Source organism: Poecile atricapillus, chromosome 11, assembly GCF_030490865.1.
Source record: "Poecile atricapillus isolate bPoeAtr1 chromosome 11, bPoeAtr1.hap1, whole genome shotgun sequence".
NCBI classification, from domain to species: domain Eukaryota; kingdom Metazoa; phylum Chordata; class Aves; order Passeriformes; family Paridae; genus Poecile; species Poecile atricapillus.
The window spans coordinates 7,874,512-7,889,407 of NC_081259.1; the positions used below are offsets into that span (position 1 = coordinate 7,874,512).

Consider the following 14,896-nt stretch of genomic DNA (forward strand, 5'->3'; position numbering starts at 1 on the left):
GACAACAAATCTGAGGGCAGGTTCTTCCCTTATCTGGGAAAGAGCTGCTTCACAGTGAGGAGGAGCTGCTTTCCCAGCCATGAGTTAAATGTTTGCAGCAATTGGAGGGTTACACTGAGCGCAGATAGGGATGCCTTGAGGCCTTGGGACTGCTGAGGAAGCACCCAGCAATGCCAGAGCAGTTCTTTGAACAGAGCTGTGCTTGATAAGGGAGTACAGAAGGAGGGAAAGGAATGAAGGATGGAAAAGTCTTGGGTCTGCAGGGCAATACAGACAAGGTTGTTGAGGTGCTTCCTTTCAGAGAAGAAGAAATTAAATTTGGTTTGTGTTAGAAGTGCACAGGAGGGCTCCTCCAAGGGGCACAAAGCAAACAAAGTGTGGGAGAACAGAGCCAGGCCTGGCACATCACAGTCACAAATATTTGGAAAAGAGCAGCACAAAGTGCTCAAGGACTGAGGGAAGAGAAGCAGGCTCCAGCATGGTGGTTGCCCTGTAGGTCAGATGATGTGTCAGGAACCAAGGGGCTCATGAGGTGCCTCAGCTGAACAGAGGAGCCCTCAGGGAATGACTACTTAGGCCAAGTGCTCTGCTTAAGCTGGGAAGACTCATGCAGAGGCGATAATAGGGGCAGCTTGCATGCTCACCTTGAGGGATGCCGTACTTCTCCATCCCCATGGGATTTGATGGCGTCACACAGTCCATGGTCACCTCTTTCCTCAAGCACTGGTCAATATCCACCGCACTGAAGAAAGCCACTGACTGGGGCAGATCCTGGAGGCCCAGTTTGTAGGCAAACATGCACCTGGAGGACAAGAAAGCAGGTGGGACAGTGCTAGACATCACCCTTGGCCTTGTCACACCCAGTTCCAATTTACTAAATACTGGCCAGTCACCCCTCACAGGGTATTATGTACCCACACCACTCAGCAGGTGGGGACAAGGTACTTTCTGAGTCCTGGAGAGCAGGAGGGTCAAGTTTTGCTTAAGTGGGCATGGGAAAAACAGTAATGGTGCCTCCTTGGGAAAAGGGAAGAATCCAGCCCCCTCACTGTGGGCTAATCCTCCCTGGCAGGCAGAGCAGATGTGGGGTTTTCCCTCGCAGGAGCCGGCACAAAAGCAGCTGCAGCAGGGACAGGCACCCTGACGTTCCTGCTTTTGTGCCGGAGACACAGGAGAAACAGCTCACCTTGGCCAGCTCCTGTGTAACCAAATACCCCACAGTGCTGGGAGGGAGATTTGGCAAAGATGGCTGTGCCAGGGATGGATCAACAGGAACCCTTGGAGGTCAGGAACTTTCTAGGCTGAGCTTAGTTTTGCATGGGGCAGGGAAGCAGCAGGAACACCCCATGCTGTGGGAGGGGTGACAGCGCTGGTGCTCGCAGCAGACATGAGCCATGCCCCTTGCTGAAGGCAGCAGGGGATTAGAGATGAGAAAGTTTCAGAATCCCAGCTCCTCAATCAAGCCCAAAGGCTGCTGCCATGTGACAGCTGCAGGCCTGAAGGGAGGAGGAAGAGATGCACTTGCATCCCAGCAGAGACAGTGACTGACCCCATCCCTGCAGGTACAAAAGCTGATGATATCCCCCCTCTTGCCAGTACATTATCACTGGAAATCAAAGCCATTTATAGCCACCTGAGTCACACATGAAGGAACTGCAGCCTCCAGTGCTGCTAATTTGCCCTGAGCTGAAGAAAACTGCTCTGCACCAGCTTGCTGTAGGCAAAGCTAACCCCAGCGCCTTGGCTTGCATGTCCCGCTCCAGAGTCACTGCTGCTCCTCCTCAGGAGACACCAGAGCCATCACATCTCACCTTGTGAGGAGGTTGGTGATCTGCAGGGCCAGGGCTGCCCGGTAGCGATCCTGGTGCTGCACCAGGTACCGCACCTCGTCGTGGATGCTGATGCAGAAGCGCCCGTTGATGTCAAACTCCTCAAACAGCCACTTCATGGCAACCAACATGAGGTGCAGGTAGTCAACAGCCGAGCTCTGCACCACCCAGTTCACTCTGCTGGTCACAAACTGGTGAAAGGAAAGAGATGGACAGTAAGAGACCACTGCAGTCAAGGGCATGGAACCTGTACAGGTACTCTCCTGGGAGAAATCTATTAAACTCTGGGTGGTTGGGCTTTTGATGGTATGAAGATAAAGGCACAATGGGTTTCCTGAATGGCTACAAGATCCTAGTGGGCCTCCAGTGATCTAAGAGGGGCTGTTAATCAGGTACCCATTTCAGAATAGATAAACAAATGCCAAACTTCAGCAGCCCAGAGCTGTATCCTTACCTCCCCCTTGACCATGTCAGGCTCCAGGGCCCTGCTGATGTGACAGCCCAGCACTGGCGTCTGTGGGGAGGGGGATAAGGCAATGCTTTCCAGCTTGTTGAACATCTCAGACTCAGTGCCTCCAGCCCACACTCTTTGCTCCACCACATTCCACTTCTTCCCATTCCGGGACCTGTGGGGCAGAAGGGAGGTTTGCTGGAAGAGTGGGAGGTCCCCATTTGAGATCCTCAAACACTCCCTCCTGGTTTGGGGCAGCAGGACGAGACTCTGCTGACTGTTCACTGGGAAAGCAGGTGAGGCTGACAGTCCCCAAATCAAACCTCCTTGGCCCTGGAGAAACAGGAAGGGCAGACCAAGACTATCCAGACTCATCTCCCTTCTCTTCCCACTGCCCATCAGGCTGCAGCCCTCTCTGCCTCGTGCCCTGATGCCACAGAGCCGTGCAGGATCAGACTATCTCACCTTTTAATGGCCTCTCTCTGGAGCCGCTGGACATCCTGGCCCGACACCGACCCATCCTCCGCCCTGTCCACAGCCAGGTCCAGCTTCGTCACCAGCCACTCCCCCTCCTCAGAGAGATGAAACCTGGAGGGGAGAGCGAGTAACCCAGCTCCCACGGAGCACCACGGGCAGCCCTGTCCGCGCTGTGCCCAGGCTGCACCCACCTGCGGATGCCCTTGGTGACGGCGTACATCTGCTGGGCCTTCTCCCGCGCCTGCTGCTGGGTCAGCCGGTGGTTGAACTGCATCAGCAGCCGCTCGGCGAAGGGCTGCCCCGCCCCGTAGATGCGCCCGTAGTTGAACACCTTGGCGTGCTCCCGGCTGATGCCCACGGTGGCGGCCGTCTTGCTGTGCAGGTCCGTGGCGTTGCTCTTCTTGCCCTGCAGAGTCATCCAGCCGAAGGCCGTGCAGCCTGTGGGGGGAGAGCAGAGGTTGGACACCAAACGGGAGCAGGATGAGCATCAGGGGGATCACACCCCGCTCCAGCAAAGCCGCTCCCCCGCGGAGCAGCCCCGGCTCACCGTGCATGCCGGCGAACTGCGCCTCGCCCAGCACAGCGGCGATCCAGAGCTCCTGGGAATCCACGTCTGCTCCCACCAGGGAGTAACCAGGTGGCACCTGGACCATGGCTTTCAGCTCACTGCCCACCCGGTCGGCCTGCAGGACACGATGCCCAGGTGAGCACACCCCTCTCCTCCTCCATGGTATGGGAGCAGCCTTCCTCCCCAGCCACAGTGGCATCTCTGTGCCCCTGAGTTTTGCTTGCAATGTCAAAACCAGGTTTAACGCATGTGGAGCATCACCCGCTTGGTTACTCCAGCAGAAAAGAAGGGGAGCTTGAGGAAAGTCAGAAACTGGTACATTGGTGTTTTCTTCCCCTTTCACCATATCCTGAAGCTCCAGAGCCTCTGCCTTCCTTTCTCCCACATGAAACCACATCACCAAGAGAACCCCAGCTCTGGCCCTGCTACCCCAAACCCCAGCATCCATATCCAACTCCTATTCCAACCCAAGCAGCTCTCATCAGTCCAAAACATAGAGGGAGCCCCAAAACATTCCCTTGAGGATCCAAGTGTGGCCATACCCGGGCGTTGCTGGCTGTCAGCCAGGTGGGCTCCACCGCCCGGCGGGTGACAGTGCCTGCGGTCACCACCTGTGGCAGGATGGCTCCGTAATTGTCCTCCTCATTATAGTCAGGATGCCTGGGACAGAGGCAAGGATGAGCATCACCCTGCAGGAGTCCTCCTGGCACGGGGTAAAGGGAACAGTCCAGATTTGGGTACCACACCTGGTCACCACACGAGGCAGCTCCCCTTTCTTCAGCCACACCACCATCTGGGAACTGAGGGGACACAGGGCAGGTGAGATGCACAGACTCCCCTGTCTCATCACAGCCTCCACCCACAGGGGGTCACCATGAAAGCAGCTGTTCACCTGATCCGCTTGTGAGCGTTCCTCCAAAACGAGATCATTTTGTTAATCTCGAGGGCTCTTGTCCCGTGGGTGCGGCCCACAGCAGCCCGCAGGGTGCCGTCCTCCATCTGGGGCAGGAAATCCTTGGCAAAAGGGCTTCCCACGTTGTTACTGTTCCCATCCTTTGGCAGCAAAAGTGGTGTCAGGGCTCAGCAAGCCACCACTCCACATGAGCAAAGCTCTCTGCATCCCCCTGTCCCAGCTACAGAGATTGATTTCCCCCATGCAACCCCATGGGATGAGATCATGTGGGTCCCAGCAGCACTGTGGGGACAGGAAGAGCCCCAGGAGCCCCAACTTGCCTTGTGAGGCAGCTTGAAGAACCAGCACCCAGGGATGTTGACATCATTGTAAGGACCATTGCCATGGTGGAATGAGGGCTGGCTCCTCCTCTCTGCCAGCCTCAGCTCTTCCATCTCCTCCTGCGACCAGCAAAGTGAGTCAATGCCAGGAACATTTTCAGGCATGGCAGGAGGGGGAAATCAAGGAAAGAGAGACCAACCCACCACCCCATTTCACAGGAAAAGCACCCTTACCAGCACCAGGCTCTGGTCTGCTTTGTTCATTTTCTCCTCTGGATCCACCTCAATCCGGCTCAGCTCCTCCACCTGCAGCAGAGAGGGACCATGGGGAAGCCAGATCAAACACCAATCCTCCAGTAACCCTTATTAAAGGGAATTTCTTACAGTCCCTGGAGCTGCACACAGGGTTGATTACTGCATGCACACAGCCCCACACCTCCCTCCCACCAGGGAACCCTCTGTCCCTTTCTTCACCTTCTTCCACAGCGCGCTGCTGTCCATCACCAACAGATCATCCTCTACAGCCACCTCCAGCCCTGGGGGCTGCTCCTTGCCCTTCTCCAGGCAGTGCTTCCTGTACAGGTTCTCAATCACCCTGGCAGAGGAGAGGGCAGGGCTGATGCAGCCACAGCGGGGCCCAAGGCTCTGGGGCAGTGCCTGGGCAGAGTGTCGGGGAGCTCCCAAATACCCCATGGGGCAGCTCCCAGCCCAGCACCCCATTACATCCCTCTCACCTGTGTGGGCAGGAGGGGCCATCGGTCTCTACAGGGGCTGCTGGCAAATTGTCCTGCCGCCCTGGCACCAGGTATCCCCAGCCATGCTTTTCCGAGTAATGGAGGGGGAAGCCGTCCCAGGCCAGGCGCATCAGCTTTGGGGTCACCCTCATCTGCAGGCTGATGAGGCTGGGGCCAGGCACCCAGCCCTCCTCCTCCAGGCGTGGGCACAGCTTGCGGTACCAGCTGGGGAGCAGCAGGGATGGGTCAGAAAGTGCAGGGAAAGCCCTGGGGACACACAGGGTCCCCAACTCACCCCGGGTGGCCTGGCAGGTGCTGGAGTCTCTTGGGTTGCAGCGCGACCGTCTCTTTCAGGCGCTCCAGACAGAGCTGGCTTGCAGAGACTTTCAGCTCTTCCTCCTCACTGGGGGGACCAGGGTCTGGTGGGGCAAGGGCAACTGGTTTGCAAAGGACTCTCTGTGCCGCCCTCCTGGGGACAGGGACATCAAACCAGTCCCCCACCACATGCAGCAGCACGGGACATGAGCCAGCAACGATGCACCCTGCAGCACCAACAAACTTTGTCCCTTTGTCTGGGCACCCCTGGGAAGGCAGCCCTGGAACATCCCTCATCCCCAGGGATCACCTGTGCTCACCCTCCTGCAACTCCTGCGCTGACTCTTCTGCATCCATTGCTGCTGGGGAGACTTGGCTGTTCCCATCCTGACCTTTCTTCTTCTTCCCTGGATTCTTCTTTTGCTTAAACTCCTGTGTGTCCCATTCGAGATCCCAGAGCCAAGGGTCATCCTTGTACCTGATGCCACACCATTGTCACACCACAGCTTTGCTCCTGTCCCTCACACCCACCCACAGCCCCCCATACACCACCTGGTGCCTGAGCTCCCTCCTGCAACCCCAGCCCATGGTACCTGTGCTCATGTAACAGCTGGCAGGCATCATTGGCCAGGTTCATCAGGGATTTCTTCATCTCCTTCTGTAGCTCCTCATAAATACCCTGAGCATCGTTCAGGTACCTGTTCCAATTCCCATTGACTGGCAGGTAGGACACTCCCATCTCCAGCATCCCTGCAAACGTTACAGGGTGGGGGCACCTGGACCCCAAAGCAGCAAGGAATTAGATATCTGCCAGAGGGGACTGGCCCTGGAAGCACCAGACTACAACAGATATGAATGTATATCTAGAGTTTCCCAGCCTCATAAAAACCTCAGGGCTCTTTCCCTAAACCATAATGATCCCTGTATCTTCTGCCTACCCTGTGCAATGACCCCAAAATTTATTGCTCCCGACTGCCTCAGGAAGCCTGCTCACCTCCCTCAGCCACTGTGCTGTTGTTTATTCCTGCTCACCTACATGGGAGGGGTCTGCAGTCCCCCCTGAAAAGAGCTTCAGGACACCCTAAGAACAAGAGAAGCTACATCTCATGCCCAGAGAGACCCTCCCCACTGCCCACCAAGCCCACACCCCCACAGCCAAAACCAGCCAGAGCCTGGCAGCTCTCACCTCTCCATAAACAGTGGCAGCTGCTCTTGAAACACCTCATGGGTGGCCTGGACATCACGGGCACAGTATGACATCAGGTCCTGGGGACAGCAGCAGGTGAGAGCAGGCAAAGCAGCCACCCTTCTGCCAGCACAGGGCAAGGCATCAGGACTGCAGGAGCACAGAGCAGGTCACAGCCCCATGCACACCCAAGTGCTGCAAGAAAGGGCAGCAAAACGGAAACTACCCCAGCAGCTACTACCACCCTGCTCCCTTCTCCAGTTCTTGCTGCCTGTCAGGATGGTGGGATGGCCTCCTGCACCTGGAAGTTACTCCTGACGTCAGCCATGGTGCCCTTCAGAAAGATCTCCCGTGCCTCCTTCTCCAGCGGCTCCCCCCCGACATAGAGCGCGTGCACATCGGCCAGGTTGTTGATGCTGCTGACGTGCACCCAGTCCCACGAGGTGATCTGTGGACAACAGAGGGGTCAGACAGTGTGGGAGAACAGCCAGCTGCAGCCAAGATCAGGAGGAGTAAAGGATGCTGCTGCTCCAGCTCAAACCAAGGCCACCTTATCTGAAATGAGCTGGGAGAGCTTCCCTCAGTGGAGCTGCTCCAACAGCTCCCACTGTGCCAGTACAGGAGCAAACAGCCCTGTCACAGGAGCACCCAGAGCACTGCCTGCAGCTCAGCTCCCTCACTCACCGCTGGCCCCTCTGCCTTGCTGCGCATTTTCTTCATGTGCTCCTTGACCTGCTGCAGCCCCTTCCTCTTGCCGTGCTTGGCAGCCATCCAGAGGCTGCGCTGGAAGCCCGTCAGCCCTGAGATGGCCATGTGCATGCTCATGGTGTCCAGGAAACGCATCTTGGAGCCCTGGGACACAACATAGTGGGAGAAAAGAGAGGGTTTGGGGTATGCTGAAGGAGTTGTAAGTTCTCTGCTCAAGCTGCTTTTGCTAGGGGAAACTTTCCCTCCAACACTCCCTTTTTGAAAGGCAAAACCATCCCCAGTGCAGGCTGTTAGCTGCTCAAAGGCTCCTGCCACATCCCCAGCTGCCACCCTGCAGCCTCCAGCAGTGCCAAAGGGTGCAAGAATATCTTCCTCTAAAGGGATCCAGCCTCAACCTGTTCTGCAGGACAAAGCAAGCACAAACCTTGGGTACCTGCGCAGAACAGCATCTGTCAAAATAACCCTCAAGAGCCAATGCAAATGATTATCTGGGTAGGAAATTGTAGCTGCCAGTACAAAGCCGAGGCTCAGTGGATTACCTGGATAAGGTACTGCTCCTTGATGAATGCCCGGTCGAAGGCTACGTTGTGTCCCACCACTACTCTCTCCATCCAGTCCTGTTTGCTGGCACAGCTGGCACCTGCTGGGCTTTCCATAGGAATGAGGTCGGCCAGGGTGAGGTGGCTGGACCAGGAGTAACGCTGCTCCAGCAGCCGCCTGCTGCACCACGAGTACCTGCGGGGGACACGCGGCACCCGCGGCTGTCACAAAGCACCCGCAGTGCCATGGGGTGCTGAGCAGGACCCCACCCGTGGCAGGGAGGTGACCAACCCCAGAGAGTGCTGTGCTTACTAAGCACGACACACATCCCACAGCCACACTCTGGGGCTTTGTCGTGTCTTCCCTGCGAGCCAGCAGCGGATTGCAGGAAGAGGCTCTGCACAGCACCATCCCCATCCTCTCAAAACCGTGCCCTCCCCAGCCCTGCTGTGACCCCAGCATCGCTGCCTGCACTGCATCTCACCAGGCGTGCGGGGAGACGGCCACGGCCAGCGTGGGGCAGTGCCCATCGGCCACGCACACCTCCACATCAAACACCAGCGCCCGCTCCTCGGGGAAGTCCACAGGTTCCGCTTGCCCATCGGGGCCGTAGCGGGTCCAGCCCAGCTTCCAGGCCCACTGCTCGGGCACTGGGGGCAGCTTGCACCGCAGCAGCTCGTTGGCCGCCTCCAGGTAGGGCAAGCTCTGCTTCTGCGCCAGGAGGCGAAAGTGCTCGTCGATGTTGTCCCCGTACATGCGGGGCAGCTGCAGCTCCACGTCGGGCAGCGTGGAGGTCTCCTTGCCCCACAGGTCGTGTCGCCTCAGGTGCTGCACGCTCCGCCGGACCTCCTCGGCCGAGTAGCGCACCTGGGCCCCGCGGAAGATCTGCTCGTGGAGGGTCCTGGACAGCATCTGGATGTTGAGGGGGTTCATGCGCCGCTGGCCCGCGGCCGGCTCCTGCCTCGGCTCCTGCGGCAGCGGGCGGCTGGCCGAGGAGCTGGCCGAGCATCGGCGGGGCTGGGGGCTGCGGCCCCTCGCCGAGCGCAGCCAGCACACGCGGCTCATGGTCCCCCCGCTCCGGGATGCGCCCCGGCACGGGCGGCTGGAGCTGCGCAGGGAGAAAAGGCGAGGGGTGAGCTCAGCACCGAGCACCGCCCCCGCCATGCACGCACTGCCCCGTACAGTCACACACTCCTCTGTACAGCTGTGCCCCCACACAGCCGTGTCCCCATCCAGATGTTTTACCCCGTAGAGATGTTTTCCCCCACAAAGCGGTGCCCCCATGAAGCCGTGCCTCCCCATACAGCTGTTTCCCCCATACAGCTGTTTCCCCCATACAGATGTTTCCCCCATACAGATGTTTCCCCCCAAAATTCCCCCGGCTCCCACCTGGTCTCCGCAAGCGCCGCCGGGGCCTGGCCCGCCGGGCAGATCCAAACCGGGGCGCCCGGGGGAGCTTCCGGCCGCGGTGACGTCCCGTCCCGTCCCGCCCCCTCCCGCACATGGTACGGCCCTCCGGGATTCCCTCAGTAAGGCACGCGGGACGGCGGGAGTGGAGGTGGCCGCGTGGCCTAATGGATAAGGCGTCTGACTTCGGATCAGAAGATTGCAGGTTCGAGTCCTGCCGCGGTCGCGCTGGGAGCGCTGTGCTGGCGCTCGCTCTTTTGCTCCTCCAGCCCTGTGCCGCAGCTGCGGGGCTGCCGCGGCCCCGGTACCGGGCTCACCGCGCTCACGGTGCGCCTTTTGCTCCTGAGTTTAACCCACCCGAGGAAGAAGGCGGGGCGCGGGGAGCGGCTGTGCGCGAGCGGGCTGGCACGCTCAGGTTGGTGGGGCCAGCACGCCCCTTGTCACCCCGAAAGCCCCAAAGCTCACGGGTAGGTTGGGGATGGAGCAGTGCGTGCAGAGCCCAACATGAGCACCGGGTGCGGGATAATGGGCTGGAGGGTGCGAGGAACGGGATGCAGAGTGCAAGGAATGGATGTAGGATGAAGGGAATAGGCTGCATGGAATGGGGTGCAGGGTACAGAGAATGGGATGTAGGGTGAAGAGAAAAGGCCAGAGGCCCAAGGAGTGGGGTGCTAGGAATGGGTGCTGGGTGTGAGGAATGAGATGTAGGTTGCAGGCAGGGAAAAGGCCACAGATGCAGGGATGGAAGGCAGGGCATGTAGGGTGCAAGGAATGGGATGTAGGGTGCAGGACGAAATGTAGGTTGCAAAAAAATGGACTGTAGGATGTGGGGTGCAGGGATGGGCATGTAGGGTACAGGGAAAAGGCCACAGGTGCAGGGAGTGGGATGTAGAGTGCAGGGCAGGGAATGCAGGGTGCTAGAAATTAGGGTGCTAGGGTGTAAAGTACAAGGTGCGGATGTAGGATACTAAGAACGGGATGCAGGGTGCAGGGGAAAGGTCACAGGTGCAGCAAGTGGTGCAGGGCAGGTGGATGCAGGGGATGCGATGTAGGTTGACAAGGAAGGGGAATAGGAGGTGCCAAGGTGCTGACAGGTGGGTGCAGGCTCCCTGGACGCCGCAGGAGCTGTTGTAGCCGGGCCGGTGGCTCCCGGCAGAGCCCAGCCCCGCGCTGGCATTGCCGGGCCGGGCCGGGCCGGGCCGTGCCGAGCCGCCAGGTGGCGCTGCGGCCCCGCCGCTGTGGGCCGGGCCGGGCCGGGCCGGGTCGGGTCGGGTCGGGCCCCGCGGGGCCGTCGGGGCGCGGACACCGCTCGGGTCCCGTCCCGTTCCCCGTTCCACGTGCGGCACCGGGCAGGGGCAGCGGGCACCGTGACTCCCCTTCGCCCCTGCCGGCCCCTGCGGAGCTCCAAACCCGGCTGCGCCTCCTTTCCAGAGCTCCAGCTCCGCATCCCCCTTCCCTTGGGGGTGCGGGATCGGCGGGATGGAGGGAGAGGAACCGCTGCCCTCCGTTCTCCGAAAAGGCAGAGCCAGCTCGGGAGCGGTGTGGGATGTGAGGAACGCGCACACACCCAGAGCGCGATGCAGGGTTCTGTAGCTTGGAATGCGTTTCACAGCCCCTCGGTGCCCCCCAAAGTCCCCGCTGCCCCCAGCTTGAGATTCGGTGTGGGGTTTGTGCTTCACCCCCGTTCACCCAGCAGCGGGAGGCACCGTTTGGCTGGAGCCTGCCGGGAGCCGCGGGGGTTGCCCGTCCTCGGCCACCTCCATACCGGCGACTTGATGTTTCCTGATCTTTCTGCGGGAGCCTGGCGGGGCGCGGGGTGCGGAGCTGGCGGGGAGAGATGCTCCAAAACCGCGGGTGCTCTCGCCGGGATGGAAGAGCCACGAGTTGCCCTGGAGTGAAGGGAAGAGCGGTTTAGGGACCCCCGGCTGTGGAGTGGCTCTAGGAAAGGACCCGGGCGCACTTTTCTCCCCTCCGATGCATTGTTTTAACGCCGATTTCTCATATTTGGCGTCTTTTATCTCCTTATTTTTATCGTGTTCGCAAAAAATTAAATTCTAAAAAATCCAAACCGCCCCATCAAAAAAATTTCTCCTCTCTCCAAAGCGTAAATAGAAAAAATAAATTCTGCTCTCAATGTTTCTCGCGGCAGTGCTCTGGGGAGGGTTGATGACAACGAGCTCCACTGCCTTGTCCGCAGGCAGGACCGGGCCGGGGCTGCGTGTGCCTCACCCGAGTGTGGGCAGGAAGGGTCGGCAACGCACGGCACCACTATATAAAAAAAAAAAATCACCGCTGCGAACAACCCGAAATAACCTCAAAAATCCGCCGTTTCAGCAGAGCTGGATGCAATGTATAAGTCGGAATGGGGTGTGTATAAGGGTTTTTTTTTAATTCCCTAAGTTTTTGGTATTTATGTCTGTCTGTCAGAGAAGCATCCCCATCCAGGTGCGCCCCATCGGGGTCCGGTACCGGAGGTGGGAGCTGCGACTTCTCGCCAGCTTCTTGGAGACCCCGCTCCCCGCCGGGAGCTCAGTGCTGTCTGTCGGATAATGGGGCGGTGGGACTTTGTTTAACCCCGTTGCCCCTGGGGCCAGGGGTCAAGGGCTTCCTCTTCCCCCGGGACACGGCGGAGACGCCGTTGGTCACAACAGGAGGACCGCGGCGAAGAGGGGGAAGTGATGGCCGCAGCGTACCCCTGTCCCCGCCGCGGCCCTCCCTCTGCCATCGGCGTGGAATCCCGTGAACCCCCTTCTCTCCCCGACATCGAGAGACTGAGAAGGGCTCCAGAGGGGTGTTTTGGGGGAGCAGGGGGCGGCCAAACATCACCACGGGGCAGAGGGTGATGATGCAGAGAGGCGGCCCCTGCCTTCCAGCATCCCCCGGTTCTGCTTTCTCCTCCCAGCTGGAGCAGGACGTTTTTAACGGGGTGCCGGTTTTAACAGGGTTTCACCCCCTCCCTCCACAGGTAGAGATGTCTCAGCTGCCCCCCCGGAGCCAAGAAACGGGAGAAACGGGCAATTTTTATAGGTGACGTACGGGCTTACGTGGGAATCTGTGCCCAGCACTGCTCTTTCAGCTTTTTTTCTCCTCAAATAACCCTTCCGTGAAGCTCGTACCCCCCTATTCCATCTCGCAACCCCTTTTCCAGGCTGGGGAGGAGTCGGGAGAGAGGGAAGGAAAAGAGAAAAGAAAAGCGTCCCAACATCCCGCTCTTTCCCTGCTCGGGAAGCGAGCCCCGGAGCTCCCAAAGTGAGCGCTGAAGAGGGCGGCGGGAGACAGGCGGGAGCCAGCTCCGAGGTGGAGGGGTCGGGGGTGGGATGAGAGTAGAGGAGGACCCTCCTTTTCGGGATTAAGGGAGAACCGGCGAAGGAGGGAAGCTGGCGGCACCGCGGGCATCCGAGGTAAGTCCGTCTCCTGCCCGCAGCGGTGGTACCTGAGCCAGGGCGCTGCTGCAGGGGATGCTTTGAGGGTTCAAAGGAGCCCGATCCCGGGGATCCCCGTTCTCGGGGCTGCCCCGTCACAACCACCGGGCTCTGCGGGGCCGGGGATGCTTTGGCGGCTGCGGCTCCTGTGGAATCGGTGCCGGTTATCTCGGCCCGGGGGCTGCCGGCAGCCCCTGCCCCGCTCCGTGCCCGCTCCCTCGGGGCTGGGTCAGGGTCCCCCCGGGCCGAGCAGCCCACGGATCCCGCTCCCAGCCCCCGGGGCTCCTCCCGTGCGTGTCTCAATTCGCTCAGGCTTGACTTGGCAATAAGCTCTCTCAATAGGGTGACAATAGAGCCCCGGTGGGACCCGAACAAAGAATTTGAAAGTAGTTAAATTGCAGGACACGTCCATCGCCTGGGTGCTTGAATTAAAAAAAAAAAAAAAAAAAAAAAAAAGAAAAAAAAAAGAAAAAAAAAAAGAAAAAAAAAAGAAAAAGAAAGAAAGGAAAAAAATCAGAGAAAAGAAAAAGGAGAGAGACTTTTCTTTGGGCTGGTGAGAAAATGCTCAGGGTAAAAGTTGGTTTGGCGTCTTCATTTCAGCGACAATGGAGCAGAGCTAATTCAATAGGAAACGCGGGGATTTTTTAATGAAAAGACCGCCGGGGTTACACCGAAGTTAAGCTCTTGTGAATTAATTATTAGGGCAAATAAACTGGGAGGGGGGGGAGCGCTCGGGAGGGAGTGTTGCAATTTCTTAATATTCTCCTTTTCGTGTTTAACGACAATGCCATTAGGTTTTCGACTCTGGGTGAGCAAAAGGATTTCTTACACTCCCCGGGAAGAGGAGAAGACGTGTTTTTTTTTAAAAAAAAAAAATTTAATGGTGCTAATTGCTTTTAAAATAAAATACTACGGAATTTGGCAACGAGCTCCGATTTCTGCTGGCGGTGGCATTTGGGGTTGTATTTCCTTTCGTGGCAACTTGCAGATGCAAAGAAGGAAAATAACGGGGGAATTTAAAAACACGAATGTAAAGGCGAGGCGGCGTGTTTGGCTGTTGCAGATCTCTCGGGCTCGATCGGTTTATTTTTTCCTACATAGAAAACCTGTCTGGGGATCCCTGTGTATTCATCGGGGCGGCGAGAGACTCCCCAGAGCCGCTCCGGGGCATCGGAGGAGTGAATCGGAGATAAAAATTAGGAGCCAGGTTAAACGCAGGAAGGAAGAGAAGAGGTCAGAAGCGAAGTAAAGGTGTGCCAGGCGGGGTGGGGGTGCAGGGGGTTGTGGGTTTTGGGGAGGGCTTTTTGAGCCTTACAGCAGAGGCTGCAGGCGGTGCAGTATGTGTGTGATTCTGTAAAGACGATGAGGAAGATAGAGACGGAGGGGAGAGGAGGGGGACGCGCCGGCGGTACCTGCGTGCCCGCGCCCCGCTTCCAGCTCGCTGTGGCCCCCGGGCGCTGCGCTGCGGCTGTCGGGACGAACCGGGCTCCGGGCTCGGCCTGTCCGTCGGGGAAAGCACGGCCCGGCCCGGTACAGCTCCAGGAGGGACTCCTTTCCAGGGCCGGGGACGCGGCCCGGGGGCAGCCTGTGCCTCGGCTCTGCCCGACGGCCGCAGGCGGGTCGGGCCGTGCCGGACCGTGCCGGGCCGGACCGGGCAGTCGCGGGTCCTTTCAGCATTTGGACAGCGGTGCGGGGCCGCGAAGGCGGCCCGGGCACGGTGGGAGCTGCAGGGCCAGGGGAGGGTTAGGGGCGGCCGCAGCCCTTTCCCTGTTCGCCGCCACGAGGTCCGTTCCTCAAGAGATGGGGGGCATCACCAAGAGGAGACTCGGGTGGTGGGGTGTGGCGGGGAGCTGGCTCTGCTTTCCCCCGGAGAAGCGCTTTCCGGGCCCGGGGGAAGAGTGGGGTGCCCGGTGGGGCACCCAGGTGAGCGACGGCGGCCCCGGGGGAGCGGGAGGCAGGGGGCTCACCAGGGGGAAAGGGGGGTACACGGCCCCCCTCCTCCGCCCAGCCCCGTCCTCGGGGGGTA

General features: G+C 59.2%; 1 protein-coding gene and 1 non-coding gene across 2 annotated transcripts in view; one reads left to right on the top strand and one right to left on the bottom strand.

The window, feature by feature from the left end:
- The window catches only part of POLG (DNA polymerase gamma, catalytic subunit), a 10,813-nt gene extending 1,296 nt beyond the window's left edge, over positions 1–9,517 (bottom strand). Inside the window, exons 1-22 of the mRNA XM_058846864.1 lie at positions 9,431–9,517; positions 8,526–9,149; positions 8,041–8,236; positions 7,478–7,645; positions 7,095–7,241; positions 6,794–6,873; positions 6,201–6,383; positions 5,928–6,085; positions 5,588–5,711; positions 5,293–5,517; positions 5,033–5,153; positions 4,793–4,864; positions 4,559–4,678; positions 4,218–4,378; positions 4,072–4,125; positions 3,868–3,985; positions 3,305–3,440; positions 2,949–3,195; positions 2,746–2,868; positions 2,284–2,455; positions 1,812–2,020; positions 645–802 (exon numbers count right to left, since the gene is read on the bottom strand). Of these exons, the coding sequence (XP_058702847.1) occupies positions 645–802; positions 1,812–2,020; positions 2,284–2,455; positions 2,746–2,868; positions 2,949–3,195; positions 3,305–3,440; positions 3,868–3,985; positions 4,072–4,125; positions 4,218–4,378; positions 4,559–4,678; positions 4,793–4,864; positions 5,033–5,153; positions 5,293–5,517; positions 5,588–5,711; positions 5,928–6,085; positions 6,201–6,383; positions 6,794–6,873; positions 7,095–7,241; positions 7,478–7,645; positions 8,041–8,236; positions 8,526–9,106 (3,553 nt within the window). The 5' untranslated portion in view covers positions 9,107–9,149; positions 9,431–9,517. The remainder of the gene's footprint in view (positions 1–644; positions 803–1,811; positions 2,021–2,283; positions 2,456–2,745; positions 2,869–2,948; positions 3,196–3,304; positions 3,441–3,867; positions 3,986–4,071; positions 4,126–4,217; positions 4,379–4,558; positions 4,679–4,792; positions 4,865–5,032; positions 5,154–5,292; positions 5,518–5,587; positions 5,712–5,927; positions 6,086–6,200; positions 6,384–6,793; positions 6,874–7,094; positions 7,242–7,477; positions 7,646–8,040; positions 8,237–8,525; positions 9,150–9,430) is intronic.
- Positions 9,518–9,601: 84 nt separating this feature from the next.
- Positions 9,602–9,674, top strand: TRNAR-UCG (transfer RNA arginine (anticodon UCG)). The gene has a single exon. It is a non-coding gene; the product is annotated as a tRNA-Arg (tRNA).
- The last annotated feature ends 5,222 nt before the right edge of the window (positions 9,675–14,896 follow it).